Consider the following 27,641-nt stretch of genomic DNA (forward strand, 5'->3'; position numbering starts at 1 on the left):
TTTCGGCAGGTCTCGTACCCACTGACGTAGCGCTCAGGTCTCGTTTTTCAGACCAGTCCCTCGACAACAAGAAGACTCGCCCAGTTACCCAGAAGATCACCTCCAAGTCTGATCCCAAAAAGGATACGGCGCGGCCAACAAGCCCAGGCACTCATAATACCATTACTCCCATCATCAACATTTCTAACAATCTTACATATCATCCTTCTACTTCAACCACCACCATCACCTCTGGCCCCGCTCCTTCCCAGGACCAAGGCGCTGCATTGGCCGATGAACTAGACTATATTACTGTTACCACTCCTGCCAGCTCAAGCCCCAACGCTCCTTCTCAAGTCCGCACGGATAAAGCTTCTCGCATTCTTGGTATAAAACACCGCAGAAGCATGGAACCTATACCCGCATCCGCTCGCAATTCCATTGTGTCCACTCGTTCGGTTCGCGACGTCCCGCCAATAGCGTCTTTTGTGCCTTCGTTACCCCTAACTTCCCTCTACGTCGTCTCTGGTCTTCCCAAGTCCCCCCATACTTGGACTCTCGCTGACCCAGATTCAGTTCTTGGTCTCCACCACAGTGAAGGCGCTGTCAGTCGCTGGTGGAGGCCTGAAGTTCTAGGGAGTACCGTCAGTCCAGGTGCTGGAGGCGGGAGGAAGAAAAAACGCGGGAAAAGTGAGGAGATAATGAAGGGGGCGGGTGCATTGAGCAAGCAGGAAGTTGGAAAAATGTTGTCCAAAGCGCTGAAGGTTTGTAATTTTCTTTTTTTGTCCTACTGAGGGTCATTGTTCATCCTTTCGTTGTAGCTGTCATTCACCCGAGAAGTCGAGGTCATTGCATCAACCCTTCAACCTGCCTCAACTATCCATACCTTCACCTTTACCCTCCCTGCTCCGAGCACCCCTTTGGCTCCTACTCCTTCTGGGGATCTCCTCCGTGCCTCCGTCTTGACCAACACTGATAACAGGTCGTCTGCGGCGACCTTTGCATACCCATACACTGACGACCCATTCGCTCGTCCTTCGTCAGCCTATTTGGGCCCCCCAAGCCTTCTTGGACATGGCTCTCATAATAATAATAATAACACCGTCACTGGAAGCAACGCCAGTGCTATTAATGTTCCTGGCAATACCGTAACATACCATGGTGTCTGCCTCACTGTCTGGTCTCATGCAGACACGGAGCGTAGCAATGCTATCCGCCGCACTTTGGAGGCTGGTCGTTCCCGTAAGGAGTCGGCCCAATCCGTTGTTGCATCCCGCCTAAAGAACCTTCGTGCGGACATTTCGGGATCCACTAGCGATGGGCCGGATCCAAGCACTCAGGCAAGAAGGAGTGCAAAAAAGGGTGCCCGTGGACCATGGGTCGACGCAGAAACAGACGCCGAAACCGAAGGAGACGGTGGCATGAGCGAAAGCGATTTTGAAATAGCCAGTACCATTGGCCATGGTCCTGGCGAGAGCACTCTGTTCCTACCAGGTGACACTGTTTTCTGGTTGCCATACGCTCTAAGTAAAACCTGCTATCCAACTATTTCTTCAGTCACATACTCAACAATTTTTTTAGCCCTTGTGTCTCGTCACCCAGTATACGATCTTATGCGAGATTATCTGACCCTTTCTTGGGCACGGTTCTCTAAAGACGTTCAATCTCACACCCTTCAAATATCGAAGATTCTCGCACACCCTGCTCCTCGAGCTGGGGACCTTATCAAACTTGACGCCAGTCCCAAGAACGATGGTACTGATTCTAATCTGGAAGTGATTACGCGTTTTCCTGGAGGTCTGGACTTTGGGCGAGGTCTGGTTGATATCAACTTCACTATGTGGCCGCTCTTCAAGTGTCTAAATATTGACAATATCCTGACAATATGCGAGGTCCCTCTTCTCACCTACAAGCCACTTCGTGCTGCTGAAATCCTTTCTTAGATCGCACTAGCGCCCACCGGACGAATCCTGTTTTTCTCTAGATACCCTACGATGCTCGGTGTACGCATATGTTCCCTTGACTTTCACAGATGACTAAACGTCTCTGATAGATTGCGGTGTCCACGATCAAGTATCTTGTTGAACTGCGCGGGTGGAATGGTATTGCATTGCCTGCTGTCCATTCTCGGGACGCTAAGATTTACATCGACGACCCTGGTCCATGGATCATGGGATTATCCACCGAAGCAAGGTATAGCATTCGACCCTCGCCTGAAGTTTGTGTCTGCGATTTGTACGTGGTTTCTACCGTCGCACCCCTCGTAATACTAATTTCAAGTTTGAAAGGGATATAAACTATCTGTAAGTGAGCGAGCCTCATGACTAACGCCTGTGGTGACCTTGATTTCAGGAGCTGCCCCTCCCCACCTGTAGGAGCCGTCTCAAGCAAGCAACAACGAGACAAATATCGGCAGAGATTGCTTGCGGCATTTGAGTCTCACTATCATCCCGACCACTCTGTTCCAAGGTAAATTAGCGACAGTAGCTTTCATGCCGTTGCTGATTAGCCGCAGTGAATTCAAGGAAGCCTTTCCTGCTGGAAGGTTCAGGCCCGTGTGTAAAATACAGGCAAAGCGAGGAGCGTCTTCTGCTGCCGTCGCGGACCAGATCAAGCCACCTGACTGGTGGCAATCCACTCGCATTATCCAAGCATTCGACGTTGTCTTACAAGACAAAGTGAGTCTTTCCTCATTCGATGTTTGGCTCAGGCTCAGAAGGCACCAGTTCAAAAAACCGTCGTTCTTGCAACGGATCAGTATGCTTGGTTCTCCGAAACGCGCGCCTCAGTTGACTGCTGCAGAGCAGTTAATCCAACTTTCAATTCGCAAGCGTGCAACTGCCTTTGTTGACGCCCGAGATGACCTCGAAACAAAGATTGGACGCCTTTCCCGCCGACTCAATTTCCTGATGACGGAGTCGGACCTGTGGCGAGACAAGTTTGTTACTTTCGAGCAGTATGCGGAAAAGCTGAGTGTGGAAGCAAACCAGCTTAGGGCCAAGATCAATAAGGAGCAAAGAGAGACCAAGAGGCTCTCGGGCCTTGTGACCTTGACCGCTGCTGAGAAATCTAAACTTCAAAATCGTCAGTATTTTCGCGGTTGAAATATCGTTCTGAATGATGACACGAGTATAACAGAGCTCAAGGACACGGAGGGTGCTCATAGGGAAGCCATGCTGGAGTTAGAAAGGATGAAGGACACTATGGAAAAAATGGAGCAGGAACGCGCAGAGATGGTGGCAGAAGTGGAGGCTCAGATCGAACGGGCTCTGGCATCCATGGCTGTTGACATTGATGATTCAGATTATTCCAGCTCACGGCCCCACAGTCGCTTGTCAAACGCTTCTGCTCCGTCTCGATCAAGGCGCACCAGCGATGCTACGACGACAAGACATCTGCGCTCATTTGGCACGGAATCGACTTTAGCAGAGTCTTACGGTGAGGAGGAGGAACAATCCCTCGAACCTGAAACTATCGAGCAAGAAAAGGTCGTCACCGAAGAAGAGAAGGAACCGTCCCTTGCGAAGAAGAAACGCTTCTCGGCTTCCGAGCTTGACGTCCCGCAGGATGGTATGAACGCCGTCGATGAAGGAATTAGCCAAAAAAGCGACAAAATTGCCCAAAAGGTGCTGGAAATTCAACAAAAGGTAAGTTTCCATCCCGTGAGATGGACAAACTCCTCAGCATTTTCAGCTTGAAACTGCCCTTGCAACTGATCGCCGCCCCAAGTGGAAATCTCACCCGTCCACTCAAGAAAGTGGCGACGATGACGTCGTTCCCATTCGTTCACGGCCACCCAAGGGGAAAAGAATACACTCCAAACATTCCTCAAGGGCGAGGAACAGAAGCGGAACCACATCGTCCACCCAAACAAGTATTGCTAACCGGACCGACGATGGCGCAACGTCAACACCAGTACATTCGAAGTCAACGTTAAGTATGTCAACGGAACAGGGTAGCAAGACTCCTACTCGTGGCTCATTCGTCGATATGAGCACGGACGAGCAAGACTCTCCAGAACCTTTCGAACCTGTCGTCACCCTTATTGAGGTTCCCCCCTCCGTCACGACTCTTTCCACCCCTCCCCCTACTCCATTCGTCACTGCAACTGCAGAAGATTCCGACACTGATTTTCAGAGCGCGTACTCTGCTAGTCCCCGCGATAGTTACGGCAGTTTCGAGCAAGAGCGAGGAAATTCTTCCTCACCCGAACAAAGCAGCACAAGCGACAAACTATCCGAGGAAATCTTACATAAATCGCGTCGTGAACGTGTTTCTAGCACCGCAACCGCCACTGTCAACCGCCGAAGAGCTGGAGCAGAAAATGCTAGCGTACTGCACAGCACAGCGCCGAAACACATTTAGGGAAGAATTCGGGAAGAAAAATCTTACCAGAGACCCCTTGTCACTCCCTTTTCCATCATTTTGGGGGGGCTTAGATATTGATTTGCAATGTACACATTCGTTCTAGCTATCAGTTCCAATTATACATCCATTCTTCTACGTGCGTTAAAAGTTTTGACCACAAGTGCAACCTGATTAAAGAACCACGACTGTGAGGCCTTGTCAGGAATAAGGGCGAACTTGTCGTTCTCCTTGCCAAGCTTATGTGCAAAACGTATGCCAGTATCCTCGACAGTCACACCCTGTACTTGATTGAAAGGCAGCTCCCACTCCAGCCTCAGCTTCTTGGACCAGAAGGACAAAACCCGAGAAACCGTCAGAAGTACCACGTTGTCCCCGCCAGGCGAGTCTGTCAAGCATCGTCAGCTTTTTAGCACTTGGGTTTATTTGAATCAATACAACGTACTGATGTGAGCAACGTAGGGTTCCTGCCGATATGCACCATCGTTCAGGTCCCTCATCCAATACTGTCCCAGCGCTTCTCGAGCAGAATAGGACTAAAAAACCAATCAGTAAGCGTAGAAAGATCATGAACGAGTTGACAGACCCTCAGGATGCCATCAGCAGGAACAAGTCTTGGCTAGTCAACACAGTCAATACATTTGTTGGGCCAGCTAGGAAGATGAAGAGACATGCCAGGCGAACACGATCCCGCTCAGGGTTATCAAAAACGGTTGTGGTATTCCGAATTCCTTGACAGTGTATAAGTAGAGTGCGCAGGCGAAAGAAGAAGAAAAAAACCTTCGGATACGTTGGATGCCAAGTCAAATACCCCGACTACTGGTTTTGTAACCACCCTTACGAAGAATATGAGCAATCAAACAGCAATAACACTAGCAATGATCCTACCCAACAAGTCCTTTCCCAACACCCTTGAAAAAACCGAGAGCTCCTTCTGTTTCTGCACCTTCTAACGGTTTCATCTGGATATTAAGAAGTGGGTTATGCGTCCAACTTGACAAAGGTAGGCCTTACGAAAATACCCTCCATCGCACTGGTCACGCTGCTTGCCAGCGCTTCGCCGCCTGCGGTGACGCCATAACTATTTTTTACTGATTAACGTCGTCAATGATGATTGATCTCACAACGTACATTGCGTGTCGCGGTTTGTTCCGACGCTGTGTCATCCGTCGACGGGCTTGATATTCAGAATCGAATGTTGCCGCTGACAGACCTAGGCAGCGGTGAGAAGGGCGGTATAATACTTCTTCGTGGCGCAATTACCTTTACCCACACTGCTGGTGAATTTGGTCACACTGTCACTCACTCCGAAAACTGTCTTTTTGACGAAACTTGCAGCTCCCTGGGTTTATTGTATGGATCCTTGCGACTTAAAAGAGGCTTTGGCTCACCTTGGCTAGCCCAATCCCCAGTTCTTTGTTACCGTGCATGACCACGCCTTGGAATGGCTCGTAAAATATGTCCGCGACTCCTGAGCTGACGTTCGTGAAAAGGCCAACGGGATTACCAATAAAATCGGCGGATCCAAGAATTCGATAGAGTTGGCGAAGGACATCCTGGCGGTAGTGATAGGTTATACGGCTCTGAAGTTCAGTCGCCGTCAATCGCATGTCTTTAATCCCCAGTGCATTCATTTCCAGTGGCGCATCATTGATGTTCCCAACCGTCATCGTCAGCGCATTCACCACAATGGCAAGAGGGTTACGGATACTGAGTCTACAAGAAATCAGGAGAGTGAATGTTCTTGGATGCAAATGTACCCACTGAGCTTCGCTAGAGACTCGCTCCGTACGCATGAACGAAAGAGAGAGCATAATAGGCTGCAATTCAAGCACTTCAAAATATATATCTTCACCCGTGGCAACTTTCGCAGGTTCCGGAATCTCGTCCGCATTCTGAACGAGCAGACTAGAAAATGCGAATGTAAATATGACGAGATGATTAATCGAAAGATCACCTACTCGTCGACGCCATCTTCCCAGGACGCACCTTTAATTTGTGTAAGGTCGTAGATGGCGAACAGAAGATCTTCGTCGGCCTCGATCGTCAAGGCTTGCAGAAGCACAGAAAAATACTTCACAAAAAGAACACCGTGCTCTGAATGACATAGAGTTAGATAGAAATGGAGTGAGCATGATGATGAACATCTACCTTTGTCTTTGAGCCAAATGAGAGAGGCTTGGATGGTTGGCAGCGCCCCCACGTCCACCGATTCTTTGTTGATTGGTGTAGGCTGGAGAATGACAGGGAACAGGGCATCGTGCAACTGGTTGTCGATCTGAACAGAACCGCAGGACAAATTGACGGATTGAGCAACCGTGGTGTTGGCATATTCAAATCGAAGGGCGTCCATTGTGACATAGACAACTTCCACGAGGCGCCTATTGATCAATGATACGCCTATACCGGCCACGTCAAGGGTAAATGAGAGGGTTGACACGACCTCTTCGGCGATAGCTTCAAATGCTTCAGCACTGCTGGATATGGTGTCTTGCCTGGTAATTCCGATCGAATTGCTCCTTTGCCGGGGTTTGTAAAGACTGCGTTCGGGGTCGTAGTTCGTTATTCGCAAAATTTGTCTGGGACCATCCGCTCGCACGTCAAGTGAGACCGCTTTTGTTCGTTGGTTATTCTTGAGGAGGGAGCGTCATTCAATACATCAGGTTTAACTCGAGTCGGCCGCTTACATTGAATTTGAATGGAATTAAATCTCCAATCTCCATGATGTCAACGACACGACGAGATCCATTCACCGAAAGTATTATTCTTTTTTCTTTAGCTGCGGGAAAGTCCCACGCATAGGTCATCGTTGATTGAGGATGCAGTGAATAAGTGACCGTTTTGTCTTGTCCTTGAAGCATCTGGCTAGCGTCCTGCTTGCACACAGGACATTCAAAGATCGAAAGGTCAACAAAGGAATGCCGTCAAACCTTTTGCCAAAGTTCAACAATATAATCACTCTCGTTTTCAATCTCAAATGGCCAATCTTCACCCGCAGCAGAAAAAAAAATAAAGATAGTGGAGCCATCAATCTGGATATCCGTTCGTACGAGAATTGTCTCGCCATTGTCGGATCCGGGTCGTCGTAAACGAAAGTACACCAAACCAAGGTCTTCAATGTTGATCGGTGATGACCTGAACTCATCAGTCTGAAATGAAACCACGGAAATCGATACCCAAATACCATTGTGCGTTCAAACCAGGATATGCAATGGTGAGAAGTTTTTCCTGTCCCGAACGTAAAATCTGAAGAGGCCGTCGTTCGCCCGGGTTGATCAGAGACCATTCTCTTGGCGCCACACCATGCTCACGAAAAGCGATGGCGTCCGGCAATTGATTTTTTATCAAAAAACGAGGAGCGAGGGTAATGACTTTGCTTAATTTGTATTTGCCCAGGCCTTCACTCCACGACAACCCGACGTGGATTTCATCAGCCTTGCGTTGTTGGGAACTAATAACTAGTTCCGTTTCCGCAGCCGGAGCTTCCACAGACACAAGCTATTGTTATATTTCAATGCTAGCTTTGTCAAAGCTAAGAAGTGAGTTAATACCTTTGACCATGCCGAATCGCTTATCTTAAAGATGAATTCATGGCCCTCCTGATGATGGGAAAGCACTGTAATCGCGTCATTCAACTATTGGCCGTTCCTATAGATAACGTCACGTACGAAAGGGGTTTGAGGTTGAAAGCGTTTCTGATAAAGTCACGTCGATTAGTTACGAATACAAGGAGTTCTTGAAGATATATCACCGATACGAGTGTCCCCTGCCACGTCATATGAGCCAGCTCGTGTAGATCGCGTCGATTTGATAGAAAATGGGACGTGTGTCTTATTAATAACGATGTAGGGACTGTATATCTGAACCTTGAAGGCGCCCCCAGATTCGGGATAGCGGCTACGTCAAACATGAGTCAGAAATCTCGCCGATGAAAGGGGCTTCGTACTTACATGTAATTCAATTTGAGGTCCAATCGCCTGTCGAGTTGATCCCGCAAAGTTAGCTTGCCTTCAACATCAAAATCAGAGTGCCCATCAGTATTGATAATGGCGAAATCGCTAGGTTTGAAGACTATAGGATATAGGATGGATGTTTTAAGCGTCGGCGGACAGGAAAAAGCGAAGAAATGCAAGTACCAGTATCTTGAACGTCTACGTTGAGCAAAACAAAGTGGCTGAGCTCCACGGAATGCACAGGCATAATACCTCCCTTCCGAAGGTAACTTCGCCAATTTTGGTCAGTGTTCTTGTCATAGACCCTATATTCTATATTATAAGGAAGCAAATTCTCGAGTTCCATTGGCGCTCGTAGCTTAAGGTTGATTTTGGGATACTTTCTGAGAGAGCATCAATGCCTTACACTACGAAATTCATGGTTTAGCTCACCGAGTCGCTGAATCATTTCCATCGGTTTGAACCCACGCCTGAAACCGAAACGCAGCTTCTTGAGGGTCGGCATGCGGACATTTGATCGTGAAGCCCTTTCTAAAGACAAGGTCTTCCCAGCGAAGTGCAGAACACCATTTATATCCGAACCCCTCTTCGACCACAAATGAGCCCTTCTTTCGCTCAAGACAGTGATGGGATTGCTTACGATCTGGTTGGATCCTGACCCTGTTCTTTGTTGCGGCTTCAATAGGAAGGGAGTAGTCTTGGCCAGGAGCAATCTTCTCCAAAGAGTAGACAGGGCGGCCGGTATCATCGACAAGCATCACTTCCAGTGGGTACAGTGTCAAATTTTCGATCTTGTATGCAGACCTGATGATCACGATTTTCGTATTGTCCATGACTTTGACTTCGCAGAGTAATCGACTGGGGTATTTTTCTGTTCGGGGGCGCAGTGAAAATACGAATTCTCCTTCTCGATCGACAGGAATCCCGCGCAGCTGTTCCCATGGTTTCCCAATGAACTGTATGCCGATGTTATGTTGGCCTGAAGACACATGCTAAAAAACCAAAATCAGTAACGACTCAGCATGTTACTAAAGACTATACCTCTCGCATTGTCTTCCAATCATCGAATCTCCAGTCAATTGTTTGATCATTGAGAATTTTGACCGCATCTACATCCTTTGAACTTGAAGAGCTGTCGAGGTCCGACCAAACAAAGATTGGAGCACCGGTACGATTTCGGACGCGATAAGGTGCAGATATGCCCCTCCCTTTCTGCACGACGTACTCACCTTCCCTGCTCCACGTATTCAGGGTTGTCACAGCCAGCTCTGCAAAGTTGGTACTAATATTAACGTCGAGACGTTCTCTGGCAGACAGTATTAGATCTGTGCCGCCCGTGCCGGCATTCTTGGCCACCTTCCCATCAGGATTTAGAAAGCTTTAGACTGACAAAAATATAATTGCGCACAGTGACTGTAAATGTCCAGGGGTCAATTACTGGCAATTGTGGATGAATTTCAAAAGAGTGCAACACGTTTAAATGTTACACACGTGGTTCCCAATGCGAATTCGCTAAGTTCCAATAGGTAATTTGCATAGCCATCGTAGCTGTTGCGTGCAACTAACATTAAATTAGTGCAAAGGAAATCAGATCAACGACAAGAGCAATACTTCTCCAGACCAATCTCTCGCGTTGACTACGAATGGCTTGAACTTGAGATGAAGCATTGGCTGTTCGTGTAAGTCGCCAATGAGAATTAATTTGAACCCATCAAATGAACCTTTCAGCTTATGACTTCTGTTAGATACGGAACAACTCAAGGTACGACGAGATACCTGTTCGTTGGACATTGATACGCGAGCCTTCCCAGTAGGTCGAAGATATGGGTCCTGGGTGGCTTGACTGATCGAGGATACGGGTTGAATCTGATGAGAGTCGGGATCGTGTGGGGTGCCATATACCTCGATGGCTTTATTGACTATGGAAGTGATTAGGTTGATATCCCGGTACGAGGCCCTAAAAATGATGGATTTCGCAGTGATCTCAATGTTGGTCATCTGCTGCGAAGAGCGACTGTCCAAGGACACGGTGAGATCCACGTCATCGAGGAAGCGAACACTCTCTGATGTTCTTCCCATGTTCATCAACGACATGCCGAGGCGATTGATGGTTAAAGCTAGTATGCCCTGGATGAGGCGGAGGTGAGGCAATGTTTGAATAATATTGCACTTTCGTACCTGCTTCGATAACAAAATTTGGCTGATGTACAACCGAATTGCTTGGGAATCGGGATCTGCGTCGTCCTCTAGAATGCTGATGGATACATCATGTAAATCTACTCGAAAGTCAACCTGTGCTTGTCCAATCGAAGGGGGGTCGCCTGGTGTAGAAGGCAATTCAATTGACGATGTATCTGTTGCCGTGGAGGAACTGGCTGTAAAAAAATCCAGTAGATAAATCACTGGATCGATTGCAAAGATGACTTGGGGTGAATCAACAGTCAGAATGGCAAGAGAGGAACCCTGCATCCCGCCTGTCATCGAGTAGAGAAGCATAAATTGATTCCTGTTGTGCTGAGCTGCAGGAATGATCTCTCGAAATTTGGACTGCCCAGGCCGTGTGTTGCTCATCGTGAAGGACCGGAGGACAACTTGAGCCTCACTAGCACCGTCCGACAATATTTTCAGTCGCAACGTATTGTCGTTGAGGGCGAACCTTGCTATTCCATGCTCTTTGAGCTGGGTTTCCGAGCTGGCTAGTGCATCGTACAAGTGTAACTTGACGGCATTCACTGAAACCACCAAATCAAGAGCTGTCCAAGTAAGGTGGCCACTGGTTGAGGAAAGCGGTCGAAGCTCCGGTTCTAAGTCAACAGCCGAACTTTTACTTTCCAACAGAGGCCGTGTTTGCAACCTTGTCTCTGATTCTCGTTGCACCGTAAATATTCTTGGGATGGATCTTGACAATTGTATCAAGAGGCCGTATTGAACTTGAGTGAGGTGTAACTTCACGTCCGAAATTGTCACTGCAATCTTCTGCGCTGTTAGAGGGATTAAACCTAAAAACTGAAAAACGCAGACCTGTGTGTCAGGGTATTCGGTGTCATTGTGACGGTCAATACCACTAGTCTGAACGATATCTGCGGTAATGTCTATGTCATCAATAATCTTGAGAGTGGAAAGTTCTCCATCAATTTGAAGATTAGAGATAAGTTGAATTCCATGAAGACTGGCAACAATCTTGTTCGCCACGATGTCAGACGTGTTGCTAGCCCCGATCTGACCCAGTCGCATAACGAGAACATCACGAGAAACAGATGGATTTGAGGGGAAGACGATGATCGGCGTTTTCACCGACACCTTGAATTGTATCCGTTCCATCTCAGATGCTCGTTGTACTGCAACTTGAGTAGCTGCATCGTACAACCCTTTAAGTTTCGCCAGGTCGACAACGAACAGATACAAGTCATGTAAAGGTTGCTGTACAAGGTGAAATTTGATTGAGCCGGCGTTGAGACAAAAAAGAGATCTCGTCCCGGTATAGGTGCCCTCGTTAGGGTCGAATGTCTGATATCTGAAGTCTGCGAAGTTTTGGCCCTGTATGGACATTATCTGGTTGAATTCATCGAGGATGCCATGAATCTGATTCTCGTTTGTTAAAACTAGATTCCCCAGACGGCCGGTAACTAGCAACGTTCGGGGTCGCACAAGAACCATGACATCAGCAGTGGAGAGTGAGATGGTGGCCAGTGTGACCAATCCATTGATAAGCACAACTATCGAGGCTTCAGCCGAGGCAACACAACAACAGAGTAATGAATCTGACTGACCTTGAATGCCTTCAAGTTTTGCCGAAACTCGAATCTCGTTTGCAAGGTCAGTCGGAATTTCTGGCGTTTGAGTGAACGAGTTGGCTGGGCGCAAAGCAATTTGGCCACCGTTGCTTTCTTCTTTCGGAACAAATGTTGACATGACGAAATCATAGAGCGCAAGAACGGGCGCCGGTGCTGCTCGAAAAACAAGTGTGGACATTTTAATGTCGATATTTTGGTCAATCCCCTCATATGTGGTTAAAAATTCGGGTGATTCCTTCTGGACTCGGGTATAGATTATTCTGAGAAGATCACTTTCATCCAAATTGCTACCAGTGCTTGCGGGAGTGGAAACGAAATCGATATGGTCGCCTTCCGGGCGGACGATCGCGATTGAAACCGAGCTTGAGGACCATGTCAGCAAGGGAGGAGTAATGGTGGAATAGAAAAGTCACCGAAGGTTGACATCAACTTTCATGTCATATTTTGCCAGTGCTAATGCTAAAGCGAAGTGCTTGAAACAAACGACTCCTAGAGGTTTCTCAATGCCGCTGTTTGAACCAGATTTCGATATCGAAGCCCTTAACTCTCCCACTTGGAAATTGAGCTCGAATAGATGCTGCTTCGTCTCTGGCTGCTACACCATCAGTCAATCGGATGTCAATCATGATAGATCTAATAGCCACCTCCGTTGAGTCATGCTCGGCGTCAAAAAACAGATCCTCGCGAGTAGTGAGCGCCCCTTCATTGTCGTCCTCATCATGATCGTCAATATTATATTCAGGTTCTGCTTGACCAAATAGTCCTCCAGCGAGTTGATATCCGCCTGACACAGTCCTTTTTGTCTCTGGAGAACTGCGGGCGTCGTCGAAGTGCGGGATGCAAACGTCGACCAAACGCATCAACGATTTGTATTTCGAATCCGAGAAATTCACTTGTAACGAAGGCAAATTTCCCGAAATTTTAAATTGGGCGAGGTTGACTGCAGCTGGCACGATCGATTTATCAATCTGGAGATCAATATTTATCCTTTCTAAGAGATGGAGCGAGTCATTGGAGGCGTTTTTCAAAGCCTCACGACAGGACTGTAGGTTGTCACCGATGACGAACTATGACGTTGATTACTATAAGTATACGGGAAAAAAGCAAACACGGTAATTACCTGGGCAGCGGCTAAGCGTAGTGACATTTTGTCATACATGAGTGACTCTAGATTCTTGTAATCCTCATCAGTGTATTTTTTATTCCTTTTTTGGTGGATAATCTGGATCGCCTGTTTGTCCACAAGATCGCTTTCGATTGCGATGTGACCAGCGTCGATTATGAGATGTTTGCAATCGTTCGTTGTAACGCTGAAATATGGGTGAGGAAGGAATTGAAAATGAAGACCATGCTCACTCTTCAGGAATGATGATAATGGGTGCGTTCATATCCACGCGGATGTCCACAGTTTTGTGAGTTTGAAGCGCATATTCTAGACCTGCTCTTGTCTCTTTACGAAGGCCTTCTATAGTCTGACTTGCGACATCCTAATATGGCGTCGTCAAAGGTTGATGAATTGACAACACATGACCTTACGAGGAGAGCTTCAACAGATTCGAGTTGACTAGCGGGCGGCTTGAAGAACTTGTAAACAGCTTCGACATAGCCTCTGTGGTAGATAATTTCCATGTGTCGCATACGAATAGTAAGGGCAGTATCGGCTCGCTCGTCGAGGGGGTTGTTCTCAAATTTAACAAAAAAAAAGGGGTCACTCTCCCTCTCCGCTTCCTGACTTGCGGATGCCTTTAGCACGTCATCACTGGCTTCATTATCTGTTTTTACGTGGACGATCTGAGGGTACAAACTGTTTTTCGTCGTACTGTCGAAGACACGAAGGCCATTCAACGAAACCGACGCTTCGAAGTTATGCGGCCTTTGTATAAAGTTGGCTTGAAAAACGTCGAAGACAATTGACATGACGCTTGTAGGCTGTCCATGGGGATCAGCATTTAGGGCAAAAGAGCCCCTTTTCAAGTGTGCAGATATGCGGGTCTTCAGGGAGTCGCGGGGAACTTGAAGAGATTCCACAAGCGCAGTTTTCTCATCGTAGTCGAGAACCTCGTAGAGTTGCTTGCGTTGCTCCTCGGTCATCTGTCCTCCAAACGCAGGATCTTCCTCATCATATTTAGCAGAGGATGAGCCCCAAAGCCAATCAGTCCAGCCCTGTGTTTGAGATTGCCGTTGTTTCTTCTCCAACTCAAGTTGTTTGCGCAAGGCGTGGTCTTTGCGGAGACGGGAACGCGCAATGGAGCGGTAAAAACGAATATCCTCGTATGATAACTTTTTTTCCAGGTTTTCAAAATCTTTCGAGTCCTGTCTTATTCCTCAATACAAACCGCACAATTTGTAAGAGAAACACGCACCTGCCCCAGCAGAGGGCTGAGAGATTTCTTTTGAAAAAGATTGACATAGCGATTCCGATCATCTCTTCGTTGTGAAAAGTAACCCCAAGTCCATTTTCGGTTCTTCTCTCGTACGCCTTCAAGAATGGCATTTCCCGCAAATTGAAGCCTTGCTTTGGCCTTGTTCCTTGCGAAATCCGCGTCTGTCGGACGAAACCTTCGATACTAGTTTGACGAATCAGAAAAGTCGATGAGATAGTGTGGATGATTACCTGGTGCTGTCGTAGGTAGACGTGATACATATCCACCAACGATATCACATCTCGATATTGGTCATTGTCGAGTGACACACCTATCTCATTGAAAATTAACTGCACATCAAATCGTGGAGTGTCCCGATCAACTTTGTGGTTGACGATGATCTACGGATGCATCAACATCTGTAAGGCATCAAAGCGGAGATTGCTCACTCTCCCTTCCCCGGAAACTGGGTTCAGAATGTACTGGTGCTGATGATCATTTTCGCCTTGTGAAATCTGACTCCCATCAATGGAGGAACATAATACTGTTTAAAGCAGTGTCTGACCATCGAAGAAAACTGCTCGAGAGCTTGTACAGAGGGCAGACCAGCCATACTCTGAGAGTCGGTGTCAAAGTATAAAGCTAAAGAGTGAAGTTTTGCAAGCTAGGGAATTCACGTCACGATCTCGGATAAACATTGTACTGGATGAAGTACCTTGTGAATCGCTCCCGCAATACTTTCAATAAAAGCCGGCTGCCATTGACCGTCCACTGATGCCGCGGTAAAGCGTACTAATGTGATACCCGCGGCGAAGGGGTGCTGACGGATAAATCAGACAATGTCATCGAGGAGGGCGAAACGGACTCACTCCTGGCACGCTCATCTTGTCTTCATACCGGACGTGTATATTCTTTACTGTGATTTGTATATTGTTGATAACCTTATTAATCAATGACTGCACAAGTCCTTGGTTTTGGCTCGATTCGTCTGAGGCTGATAAGAACCATACAGGTAAGAGAGGTGACCGCTTACCGGTCTGTGACTCCGCCTGACCGCGCATGTGTAAAAGCTCAGCATTCTCCAAACGTTCTGCCTTTGCAGCTTGGGCTCGAGCTTCATCTTCTTCAGGATCAACGTTCGTTTGGGGAGATGGTATCACGAGAAGATAGACATCTTCCACAAGTATTTCGACAGGTTGATTTCCGAGGTTCATCCAGTGGAGCGAAAGCGTGAACTTGCCAAGGTGACCTGTTCTATGCTATAATTGAAGGACGTTACTCGTAAAACTAGGTCGTACCCTCTAAAACGTCTACAGGCAGTTGAAATTTGTCCAAGGCGCCTTTCTTTAGTCGCAGATTGCGGAGTGTCAACTGGCCTGAAGAAAAGGTGGATACTGAGAAAACGATATACCTCATGTAACAGATATCTTACCTTGACCGATCCCATAATTGACCTGATTGAGATCTAGGTTTTCAACATATGGAGCGAGGATGCGGTTGAACAACTGTATGAAGGTGAAGTTACGGTTGGACAATCGCAGAGATGAAGGACATACAACATTTAGAACTTCTTTTCCAGGATCCAGCCACCACATTCGACTAAACGCGGGTATAACCTTTTGTAACTTCCCTAGGAGGGTGGTATGTTACCGTATGTATGTATGTATTGAGCTTGAGGGCACCTAAGAATGGGAAACGTCATTGTACGTAAGCGACGCATCCTTGCCCTAAACATGGGGAGGGCTCCACAACGAGTAAATATCATGATCGGAATATAACCACAACTCGCATTCGATAAGAAGAGTCGACTTCGTTTGAACAACACACTTTCATAAATCCTTCTAAGCTAACAGTATACTTACTACTTTGTCCCATTACAATGTCACGTGATTGTTGTTTCATGTGATGGTCTGAAAATGGTCTGATGTTGATCAAATATCACATGTCTATGACACGTTTGTTCGTGACGGTTGTGACAAGGTTAGTTTTGTTAACCCTTCAAATTTTGTTTTTATCCAGTGACGCGATCCCTCCCATTTCTTACCTCTGCCATGGCTCCTCTCGCCGACTTCCTTCTGGCCAATATCCCCTTCCGCCTACCCACGCACCTGTCATCCTATGTCGAAGGCGTCACTCCCTTATCGACTACTCCCGCTGTGCTGGCAGCTCTCTCCTCATACTTGGCCGTCATCTTTGGCACTCAATTTTTCATGAAAAGCCAGCAGCCACGCAAACTCACCACACTCTTTCAACTACATAATGTCCTACTAAGCTCGGGGAGTTTTCTCCTTTTGGCGCTCATGCTGGAAGAAATCATTCCGAGGATTTGGACCCATGGTCTGCATTTTGCCCTTTGCGACGAGAAATCTTGGACATCAGTACGTCATCTCCCTCCTTACACCTTCATCGCGAGTAACCCTGTCCAAGAGAATGGAATTTTATTATATGGTCAATTATTATTTCAAATATCTCGAATTGTTGGACACCGTCTTCCTCGCTTTGAAAAAGAAGCCCCTTCGTTCGTATCTCTCTGATTAATCTCCGCCTTCTAACTTTGCATTAGAATTCCTGCACGTCTTCCATCACTCTGCGACCGCTTTGCTCTGTTACACTCAACTCAACGGCAAGACCAGTATTGTGCGTGATTGTTTCTACTAACGGACGGCTCTACTGAATTCGCTACAGTCATGGGCCGTGATCACCCTCAATCTGGCTGTCCATGTCATTATGTGTACGCTATTTCTTTGAGCTTGGTTTGTAGACTCAGCTTCACTTTCCAGATTATTACTATTACGCAACCGCTGGTGGAGCCCGATTTTGGGTATGAATCACGAATTTTATGAAGCATTATTGCATCTGACGGCCTCGTCCAGTGGAAAAAGTACTTAACAACAATGCAGATCGTGCAGTTTGTCATTGACATAGCTGTTGTCTACTTCGGCAGTAAGCGCTCTCGTTGAACTAAATCTGTAGCTACTGACGGCATTGGCCACTACAGCATATGAACACTTCGTGGCTGCGTACGCTCCGCACCTCCCTCACATCTCAAATTGTGCTGGGTCGGAAACGGCTGCTTTGTTTGGCTGCGGCCTTCTCACCTGCTACCTTTTCCTCTTCATCAACTTCTATTTCCAAACCTACAAGAAGCCCGCGACAACCGGAAAGAGCAGCGGTTCTGCAAACAGTCACACAAACGGGAGTACTTATCAGAATGGAACTGGATCCTCGTTCGTATATTCACTTCATCGCCCATCAGTCTAGCTAATTTGCGTGACTTTGTAGGCACAAAGCGGAGTAGACTCGGATATTACCCGTTCAACATCACGTTAATTATGAGTTACATGGGCATATATACCCCTGAAAACATTAAGCCCAATACTAATATAAAATCTTGTGGGGGTTCAGTCTGGCAAGCGCTTGTGTTGGTCAAGAATTCTAGGACATGTTGTTTAGTATGTAAATGCAAATAACGAACTTAGAACAAAGCTATGCCTTATAAGCCATTTTACCATCATTGCATGCCATTGTTTCGCTTCGAATATTTTGCCGACCCATGTCCGACACTTGGGACCGGCTCTTGACTGGTCACCCAGAGGCACCCAAAGAATTCCTCATTTCTGTGGAACTTTACATATCGAATACTGCAGGCGCCGCTTTACGCAAGGTAGGTGCTGCCAGCCTATTCACCTTGACACTCTCTCATCACTTTGTAGCCCCTCATTCGGAAGCCTAAACGCGATTCGGCTGCTACTGCCGTCAACGAGGACAATAGATTGAGAGGTCACTCGAGTGCTTATCCACAGAGTGGGCACGACTGATTCTTAATAGAGAAATCGAGTTGGTTATCCCTTAACAGAGGGTTAAATGGGATCGGTCAGTGGAGGTCCGCTACTTGTAAACTGTCTGAAGAAGGAGAACGGTGTTTTCTCAACATCTATGTTGACGTAAAACAAACTATTATGTCCTATCCTATACCTTTATTAACCCACGACATAGGAAAGCATCCTCTACCAAACAATTTACGTGCATCTGCTAAACCAAACGGACATCCGTCAGGCTGATAGTTCTCTCTTTTTTCGAAAGGATTGCATTGGCGTCTATTGCATAACGTGAGTTTTTTTTTTTTTTGCTTTAAAACACCCTCACCACAGTGGGTAGTGGCCAAAGATGGTCATCTTCACATTCAACAGAGCCCATCTACCTTCAATTTTTTAACTCCGATTCGTGTTCGCTTTGGCTGGCTCTTCTGAAATCGTATGCAATCCCTGAAATATATGGCCGATGGTTTTTTCCTATGGACGGTGGGTCATACCGCATGTGGCGTCAGATCAACATGTCTGTTGTGCAAGGGCGTAACCTTGGTGTGGCAGGGACCGATCATGGCTCGAATATGGAACTGGGCATGGAGGCGGAGGCCACGGACGTCGACATATCTTGCGAATTACATCTCAACGATATCCTTTGTGGCAGAACAACTGTAAAGAAAGGAACGGGCCTAATCGACTGGCATGAAAGTTTTACTTTCACCGATCTTCCTCCCTTCGAGTCTTTCGATATTTTTATCTGGCGAGAAAAGCGGGTTTCCAAGCCTGCCATCCTGGGATCTGTACGAATCACGTTGAACAACTTTCGTCGTGGGGATCCTATAGAAGGCTGGTTTCCCGTGATCCAAGGAGGATCGATTACCAATGATACTCAGGTTGGGGAACTTCGATTAAAGATACGCGTAGACGAGTAAGTAAGGCCTTTGCAAGACTTGCATCACTTCAACTTTTTCTTTGTTCAGGGAAGTCATTCTACCGCATTCGGTTTACTCAGGACTGTTGACGGTATGGACTGTTTGCGGCGCGAGGTTCGCTTGCTCACTCGCTCTGCTCAGACATTCAATTCAAGAAACTTTCTCGACTGGATGGCAGACTTTGAGAACAAACTCAAGCTGAAGTCGATATCTACGCAGCTCATGTGTGTTGCTGTCGCAAAAGAGGTGATTATTGAACAAGTGCAGGAATTCACCTTACATGAAGTGAATGGGGGCACGTCAGCTCGTAAAAATATTTGTTATGCTTTGAGATTGTTTATCTGACCTGACTGTATAGCTCATCAAACGCTTTTTCGAGGAAATACCATTTTAACCAAGGTGATGGAATTGTGCATGAGTTGGTATGGAAAGCCATTTCTGGAGGCTAGTATCGGCAACGTATTACGCAGACTTTGCGTCGAGAAGGTCGCAATCGAAGTGGATCCTATGCGAAGTGGGGGCAAAAGTGCCAAGGACGTTGAACGCGGTGTTGACCAACTCATCTACTGGTGCCAAGAATTTTGGAATCAAATTTACTCTGTGCGCAGGGAATGTCCAAAGTAAGCGGTTAATGGAGCATACCGAGTCCTTGCTCACAGCATTGTAGCGAGTTGAGAAGATTATTCGAGACAATTCGTATGCTGGTTGAACAGCGCTACCGTCCAGAGAGCTCCTCAGCAGAACATACGTGGGACTTACCAAAGCAAAGTGTTTCCGCATTTTGCTTCCTACGCTTCATTGTTCCGGCCATCCTTCACCCACATCTATTCGGACTTTGCCCAGGTTTGTTGTTTATTTGGCTTGATCCCTCTGGTTAACATTCCGCAGGTTTGCCCAGCGTCCCTGTACAACGCAGTCTCACCTTAATTGCCAAAGTTATCCAGAGTTTAGCCAATCTCAACATTGTGAGTGACTGCACTATATTTTGCAGCATGGCCTTCATATCTCTTCTAGAGTGCGCAAAAAGAGGTTTATATGCGCGGGGTGAAGGACTTTCTGAGAGATAGCTTGCCCGCTATGGTTGACTACTTGATTGTGGTCTCCACTCCTATAGGTGACCCATACTCTTTCAATCCGGAAGAGGCCGTCAACCGGCACAATCGTCTCAATGTGGTCAATTCTTTGAGACAACGCGCAAAGATAATGTCTATTCTGGACCGCGAAGCCATCTCAGTCACTCCACATCTTCTTGATGTTCCCAGACAACTGGCGATTATCACTTCTGCGGTTATCAGGAACTCAAAACAATTCCATGCACAGTCTACTCACAACGGTGACCCAATCTTGGAAGAATTTCGTGCAAAATGTTTAGAGGTTGAAGAGCAGGCTTTACTCAGGGTTAGCCAACTCGCAACGAGTATATCGGCAGATTCCACACAACAGACAAAAGTTCACAACTACCCTAGTTCTCCTACTTCACCTTCAGAAAAGATGCCGTCTTCTCCCATCTTGACATCATCTGGCAGGCGGGACCAACGAAAAATGACTAGACCATCAACTGCGCCACCTCCTTCAGGATCAAGTGATTCCCGCCACGGTTTCTCACCAGACAGCAGTGTGAATCTCACTCCTCTAACTTTCACGAACTCGCCATTTGAGAGCCGCCAACCAAGAGTTAGTCAGAGCCCACAGGTAGTTCACATGAAAGCTCCATTGACCGATTCTGTGCTGTCGTTGGGCGCCAACGATGATACACGACAATACCCTGCGGAAGGTCTTGGCGACCTATCGGATGATCTGGGAAAGCCAAAGAGAGGTTTGTTAAAAGGTGTTTTCCGGCGTTGACAGTTTTAGGGGGTTCGGTGAATCTCGGGTCGGATTTGAGCTTGCACTGGGTGCCACTATCGGACTGCGTACAAGTGGATGTTAAAATGTATCCATACTTATATTTATCATGAGCCCCATGAGTTACGACCGAGGACCAGTCGACAAGGCCTTCTGTATGAGTTTCAATACCTCAGCAGCGACCTCTTCTGACGTACTCCTTGAGGTCAAACGACATAACTGATTGTTTGAGTGAGATATGTTCCTTATCAGGACCATAGAACATACCTTGGCCTCACGATTAGGTTCTAGTCGGAGTAAACACCCGACTTTTCCGTCGACAGACATATGCAGGACACCAGCGGCGACTAGATTGCTTGGGTTTGGGTCTATGTCGTCCAGTATGTTCAAACGGTGGCCAGATACAATCAAACGATGTTTCGGCAGATCAAGCTGATCATTTAGAGTAAGATCGATGGGGAAAATGCTCTGGGCTTCTCGCGGCGGACCTCCAATTAATTTCCATCGCTCGAAAAAATCGGATTGACCAAGCTTGACGTGCTCGAAAAATTTCGTGATGACAACGGGAAGGCGGATAGCAATTGTCTGGTGGGATCCAGCTAGAAAGGATACAGTGAGGATTGGTGGGGTTGTAAAGGTTTTTTTGCACTCGATGTGAAGCAGTTGTTGTGTTTGGCTTCGGGGCCCGATCGTGCTTGGCGGAATCTTTGCAAAAGTGACAATGAGAGCTTCCGGATCATTGACGTGAACGGTGGTGGTGAAAGAGGTCAATGGGGCAGACACTTTGTTCCCCAAATACACTGCAAGTTGTCCGATGTGGCCCTGATAACGAGACTTGATGCCGACCTGAATTTGGATATCCTCATAGAGCACACCCTCTGCAGTGTATGTAAGTTTTTCGAACCAACGATCAACGTTTGGCCCGATGGTGAGACGAGGCGTGTTGTCGGAGGGGAGGGGAGGAGGATATTCTTGGGGGGAAGAACCAATAGCTTGGATGCTGGGTGAACTCATGTCCAAACCGGCAAGAGAGTCCATAATTCCTTGATTGTCTGACGACGCCGTTCCGTTATTTTCGACGAGAAAAGTTTTGCGCTTTGTGGCTTCGCGGTCCAAGTTAGCCTCCTTTCCACCATGTATCCATGTTCGTTTATCTTCTGTGTCTCCGTGCTTTCGATTGAGCCTACCTAACAAAGCACTGACACGGGGCGGAAAGGGTGGCATCTCTTCGCAAATATTCTGCAGCAATTCATCGTCATCTGACCTCGAGGCAAGCGCAAAAAATTCGCAAGCCCGTTGCTGAAGCTCAGAGTCAAGAACGTGCCGATATCGATCGAAGATGTTTAGTAGCTGGGGCTTGATTTCCGGAAAGACGTTAACCCATTTGATATACGTCGACAGAAGGAGAGAGCGTGTCGCAGCCACACAATATTGAGATTTCGAGTGCAAAAGTTGAAATTGCTCGAGTGGACTATACCCAGCTTCATTGGCAATAAGATGACCATATTCACCAAGAATATATCCTGCTTGAATGTCAGAACAGTCCATCAATTATTCCTCGCTTAACGCACCTCCGACCTTCACAAGACTTTCGTGGGTAGACGGGGCCTTCAGATGCTCAAACACAACCTTTGCTGCATATTCCTGCAAGTCTTCGGTATTTGTAACGATCTGGACCACCCGATACCAAACTTCGTCCCCAACGTGGTCCCCAGCTGCGCTGATGAGTTGCAGAATGGTATCAACATACCACTTATATGAATTGGCATACTTTTCGGTCAAGATCGCTATTTTGAGGACCATTTCCTCTCGCAACGCATAATCAGCGACCTTGAGGTACCGCAGCAGCTCGCCGACAATAAGCTCCGAGTTGTCAACGTCACACATACTGTAGAGAAGATCCAAAGCACGCCTCCGTACTGATATATCCTTGTCACGTAAAGAGAGGATTATTGTGCTTTGATGCTTCTTGATGGCTTCGAGGGAGTCTGCTCGAGCGGCTAGATGAGCCAAAGTGTCTAGACCCAGATATCTGACGTTGGTTTCTTTAGAGGAAATGAACCGCGCGAGCAAAACTGCTGCAGTTCCCACCAGAGGTGAGTTTGTATCAAGGTGAATCGCGAGGCTGATTGCCTCAAATAAAATCGCATGCTGAGCATTGTTGTGCTGCACGTTCCTCGATGGCTCCGCACAGTTATTCATGATTGCCTGCAATACCTGGTACAGCACTGAACCTATAGTCGGGTCCTCTGGCGGTGTAGTGAGCTAGGGCAAATCAATGAATCGAAGGCCGACTGACCAGAGGGCGGATAGTATTGCAAAAGCCGGAGAAGCTTTACTTGTAGCCAAGGTGTTGGAACTTTATAATATGCGTATGTCGCAGCATATTCGTGTTCAATGACAAGCTACACTGACAGTTAGATTGATAAAAAAAAATTGAATGTCTAACGCACTCTATTCAGTCGATCGACTGCTTTCGTGTAACATACGGAGTAGGCATCTAAATTATCTTGCGCCAAAGCCATAACCAAACTCGTGACGCAAACCACCACACCCTAGATGTCGTGTGTAAGAAAAGAAAGGTTTTGTCAATGGTCCAAATACCAAATCCTGGTCGTCCATTATGGAAACTATTCTCAGTGCCCACTCCGTGGCAGGGATGACTTCCGGATGCTTTCGGTACAATCTGAGGAGGGTCAAAGCAGCTTTCTTTTTAACGAAGCTCTGGGAAGTGCTGTCAGATGGGTAAGGACGTAGGGAGCGACTAGGGAGATAATTTTCCGTACGGAGAGATCAACAAACGATGCACATCTTCTGCTAGAGCCTCCGCCATCTCGCTTCCGCCTACATTGGCGATTGCATGAAGAGCAAGGCAATTATCAACTTCATTATTGGCATCTAGATCCTTGCGAATGGAATTGACAACAAGACGGAGGAAGTCAGAGTTTTCATGCATCAAAAGGGTAACTGCCAGATATCCCTTACAAAAGCTAAGTCAGGGAAGGCGACAACTCGAGAAGCACGTACAATTTGCTTTTCGCTATACTTCGAACTCGATATAAGGTTTACGGCTTCCATATGCCCAACATCAACCTTGTAACCCAATATATAGGTGAAGATGATTTTCGCAACATATCTTGGGACGATCAGCGACCAGCGCTTGTGGACGTAGTTAAACTCACTTCTTCTTCTGATATCCATCCAAGTTTCCGTCTGCAGAGATATTGGTCCTAAAAAATGGATAAAGATATGCAAACGCACCTTTAAACTTCTTCCGGATGTTCGCCATTTCCTTGTTGATTCTCTTCTCCTCTAGCTCGCGAACTCTCGCGCCGCGAATATCCGCAATGAACTAAAGAAAAATGAGTCTGAAAGGCGCGTTAAAGGTGAAGAGAATTGCCGACCTGCGTGAGTCCACGCATACTGGTCGCCATCTTGAAGAGAAGAACTGGTAGAGAGGTGAAGGAAGAGTGAGCTGTGGCTTGAGAATCCCTGTAAATAGGGTCTAGTTTACGCTAGAGGATGTGGTGAGATCGTGGATAGAAGCCAACATCTCATATGTTTACCGTGTTTACCTGAAGCCCGTCACGTGAGAACAATATCGAATAGAATGAACTTGCCAAGCTTCAAGTCTAAAGGGACATATTTATGTGGGATGAGTATGGATGTAGATATTAAAGTATTATACAAATAGATATTCATCAATCCAGATGATTGTCTAATTAATGCGAGTCCCAGAGCACCAATGATAACATAGTCGTCAATCTAGAATTTGCGAGATAATCGGCTTGGGGTCCCTGGCCGCGACAAGAAAGATTGTGGTGTAGAGTAGCCAGATATTGAACCCCTAGGAAGTTGGGAGGATGGCCAGGAGGGAGAACCCATAGGTGTCGCAGGCCTAGAATTTTGACGAGATTGTGTTGCGATCCTTTCATCACTGTATCGATTCAAGATGTTCACGACGTCTCGTGTCATGAGATCCAACTGCTTCACTTCGTCACGTGAAAGCGAGTAGTCCCTATCTTCATCTTCATCTCCAGATTCCGACTCTTCCTCGCGAGGAAGAACGGGTAAGACCTGGCGTCCACGAACGCGCCGACCCATGGTGATACCTTCGAATACACGTAACATGCACGACTCCATCAACGTTTTCAACCCTTGAATATCGTCCAAAGCATCGAGATTACCAACAATGGGGAGCCAGTCATCGCATTCGAGACCTCGCTCCGTTACTTGTAGATTAAAGGCACCAAAGAGCATGTACGTCATTGGATCCAGCCGCGTCGTTGTGACAAGAAATGTCTGAGGAGCGCCTCCGCCGGTAACATTTCTCCGCTTTTCTGCAAAGGCGTACAACTGCTTCTCGCCAGTCGAAACGCCCCCTTGGTCAACCATTTCTCTTTTACGGTGATTCACACTTGAGGGGTGAATAAAAGTCGTCTGTAGGACATGAATCAATTGGTCCATAGAAAATATTCATAATGACTCACCCTATCATTTGAAGTTCGGTAGGTTTTTTCACCAACCCGAATGGCAAACTTGGGCTGTGAGGCAATAGCAATAAGACCCGCTAGAAGTGGCAGAGAATCGCCATTCGCGTTGAGCTCTGGTGGGACAGTTAAAGACTTTGTAGAACCATCCATAAGCCCGCCAGCCGAGACATCAATCACTCCCGCGTTATAAAGTGACTGTAGCAAGTGGACCTTGATTTTCTGGATCATAAGTAATGTTGGTTTCGCAAGGAAGTTGTCCACACAAAATCTGTTGGCACTGATGTACTCCCCTCTTGATTGCATTGCCCACCAAGCATTATATGCCCGCAAAGTTGCAAGTGCGTCAGATCTGAATTCCTCTGGACTCCAGGAATTCTTCTTGGCCGCCGCCTCTGCCTTAAGATGCATAGGTGACACGAAGGGGTCGCGATTGGTAAGAATTGCGGCCAAAGTAAGAGCTTGATCGAGACATCGGAAGAAGCTACCATATAAAACTAGTCTGCCCATTTGTGCTTCCACTGGAAGCATCAACAATACGCGACCAAGCGAGGTCAGATTCTTATCGGAATCAAGTGCGCCCACCATCTGAAGATCCTTCATAGCCGCTGCAACCCGATCGGGATCAGGCGCCTCAATGGTGCCACCCAAGACCTCCTCAACGGTGATGCCAGGGAAAGCCAGAGCCTTGACGTGCATAACGACATTGCTGAGATCGACGCGCTTCATTTCCACTGTTTGATAGGGCTGCAAAGCTGTGACACGTGCTTTGCCCAGGAGTCCAAAGTATTCTCCAGACCTATGCCGACCGGCACGACCTGCACGTTGATTGATATTTGAGGAACCGACCCACGCAGATACAAGGGATGACATGTGCCGCTCAGGATCGTATCGCTGTTCTTTCACTTTGGCCGTATCCACGACGTAAACGACGTCTGGTATAGTAACGGACGTTTCTGCTATATTGGTGGCGAGAATGATGCGTCGTGTGCCAGCTGGCGGTGGTTCAAAAATCACTTGCTGCTCTGCGAGAGGAATCGTCGAATGTAACAAATGAATGGAATACTTTGATGTATCGTGGACGTTGATGCCGAGCGGTCCTGCAGGTTGCTGAAGGGCTCTCTGAGTAGCCATAATCTCATCCCAGCCGGGAAGGAAAACTAAAACATGGCCATCATTCGACGAGGTCAGAACATGGGAAATCGTGGCGGCAATAAGGGGATAAGGTAGCTCCAGGTCGTCAGTACGGCTCTCAGTGCCAGGTTTTCTTGCATAGACCCCTAGCTTGGCCGCCACGGCGGAACCGAGCTCTCGACACACATAATTTGAGACCAATTCCTCCCCAAATACCCATTTCGCGGGTCCATGTACGAGTTGGGGCAGGAAATCGTCCATGAAACACTTTGTGACTGGGAACGACCGACCTGGCACTTCTATGACATTGGCAGGATTACCCCTATCGTCTGGAAAGTAGGATTGGAAAAGCGCTGGATCAATCGTGGCACTCATCAAAATGATCTTGAGAGGTTTATTCCTCGCCTTCCTATCCGCCATGAGCCGTTTAAGAACTACGAGTAGCAAATCGGTGTCAACGTCTCGCTCGTGAACTTCGTCGACCACGACATGCGTGACGGTGTCTAGACTTCGACTTCCCGGATGATGAACACCTGACATTGCAGATTGGAGCCGCTTCAAAAAGACACCTGTGGTGCAGAAAGTGACCGAGCCGTGATCCTCAGGCAATTTGGCCTCGAAACGAACTTGATACCCGATGGTACGCCCTAACATCTCCCCTCTTTCCTTAGCGACTCGATCCGCGACGCTTATCGCTGCTAGTCGGCGAGGTTGCGTGCACACCACATTACAATGCGCACCCTTTCCGCGTTGAATATACTCGTCCAAAATCATTTGTGGTATTTGCGTCGTTTTTCCTGATCCAGTAGCTGCCATGCAAATGGTGACATCGTGCTCCTTGATGTGGGACAGAACATCCTTGGCTTTGGAGAAAACGGGTAGTGACATCCGAGAAGCTCGCATTCTCTCCATTTTTGGATTTGAAAGATACTCTTGTCTCTGGGCCAATAACCGATCCGACTTTTCGGCCAAAGATTCTT

General features: G+C 47.3%; 3 protein-coding genes across 3 annotated transcripts; 1 reads left to right on the top strand and 2 right to left on the bottom strand.

The window, feature by feature from the left end:
* Positions 1-3,838: 3,838 nt before the first annotated feature.
* Positions 3,839-16,049, bottom strand: LACBIDRAFT_186942 (vacuolar protein sorting-associated protein 13; the record flags this gene model as incomplete). Its single annotated transcript, XM_001873764.1, is given in 44 exon segments — positions 3,839-4,732; positions 4,790-4,880; positions 4,931-4,963; positions 4,984-4,997; positions 5,016-5,075; positions 5,125-5,180; positions 5,233-5,306; positions 5,359-5,425; positions 5,476-5,557; positions 5,608-5,686; positions 5,736-6,060; positions 6,109-6,252; positions 6,306-6,441; positions 6,496-6,976; positions 7,032-7,217; positions 7,275-7,479; positions 7,529-7,842; positions 7,896-7,960; positions 8,096-8,241; positions 8,295-8,415; positions 8,481-8,680; positions 8,730-8,883; positions 8,938-9,289; positions 9,339-9,644; positions 9,688-9,734; positions 9,789-9,858; positions 9,909-10,424; positions 10,476-11,270; positions 11,319-12,013; positions 12,068-12,453; positions 12,505-12,686; positions 12,736-13,158; positions 13,212-13,401; positions 13,448-13,578; positions 13,628-14,394; positions 14,433-14,658; positions 14,706-14,855; positions 14,904-14,969; positions 15,020-15,118; positions 15,170-15,274; positions 15,324-15,442; positions 15,488-15,703; positions 15,753-15,848; positions 15,893-16,049. 44 exon segments carry the CDS (start codon positions 16,047-16,049, stop codon positions 4,464-4,466), a joined length of 9,396 nt encoding a protein of 3,131 aa, XP_001873799.1. The 3' UTR covers positions 3,839-4,463.
* Positions 16,050-16,505: 456 nt separating this feature from the next.
* On the top strand, positions 16,506-17,957 carry ELO (elongase of fatty acids, ELO; the record flags this gene model as incomplete). The annotated part of the gene is made up of 8 exons (XM_001873160.1): positions 16,506-16,832; positions 16,882-16,972; positions 17,018-17,091; positions 17,140-17,185; positions 17,235-17,275; positions 17,328-17,397; positions 17,453-17,681; positions 17,737-17,957. 8 exons carry the CDS (start codon positions 16,506-16,508, stop codon positions 17,750-17,752), a joined length of 894 nt encoding a protein of 297 aa, XP_001873195.1. The 3' UTR covers positions 17,753-17,957.
* A 2,428-nt stretch (positions 17,958-20,385) lies between these two features.
* On the bottom strand, positions 20,386-24,471 carry LACBIDRAFT_186956 (uncharacterized protein; the record flags this gene model as incomplete). Its single annotated transcript, XM_001873765.1, has 11 exons — positions 20,386-21,256; positions 21,305-22,560; positions 22,609-23,286; positions 23,337-23,442; positions 23,491-23,592; positions 23,642-23,771; positions 23,824-24,017; positions 24,065-24,173; positions 24,220-24,250; positions 24,299-24,389; positions 24,442-24,471. The coding sequence occupies 11 exons, from the start codon at positions 24,469-24,471 to the stop codon at positions 21,161-21,163; spliced, it is 2,823 nt and encodes a 940-aa protein (XP_001873800.1). The 3' UTR covers positions 20,386-21,160.
* Between the last annotated feature and the right edge of the window lie 3,170 nt (positions 24,472-27,641).

This window comes from Laccaria bicolor, genomic scaffold (genome assembly GCF_000143565.1).
Source record: "Laccaria bicolor S238N-H82 LACBIscaffold_1 genomic scaffold, whole genome shotgun sequence".
NCBI lineage: Eukaryota > Fungi > Basidiomycota > Agaricomycetes > Agaricales > Hydnangiaceae > Laccaria > Laccaria bicolor.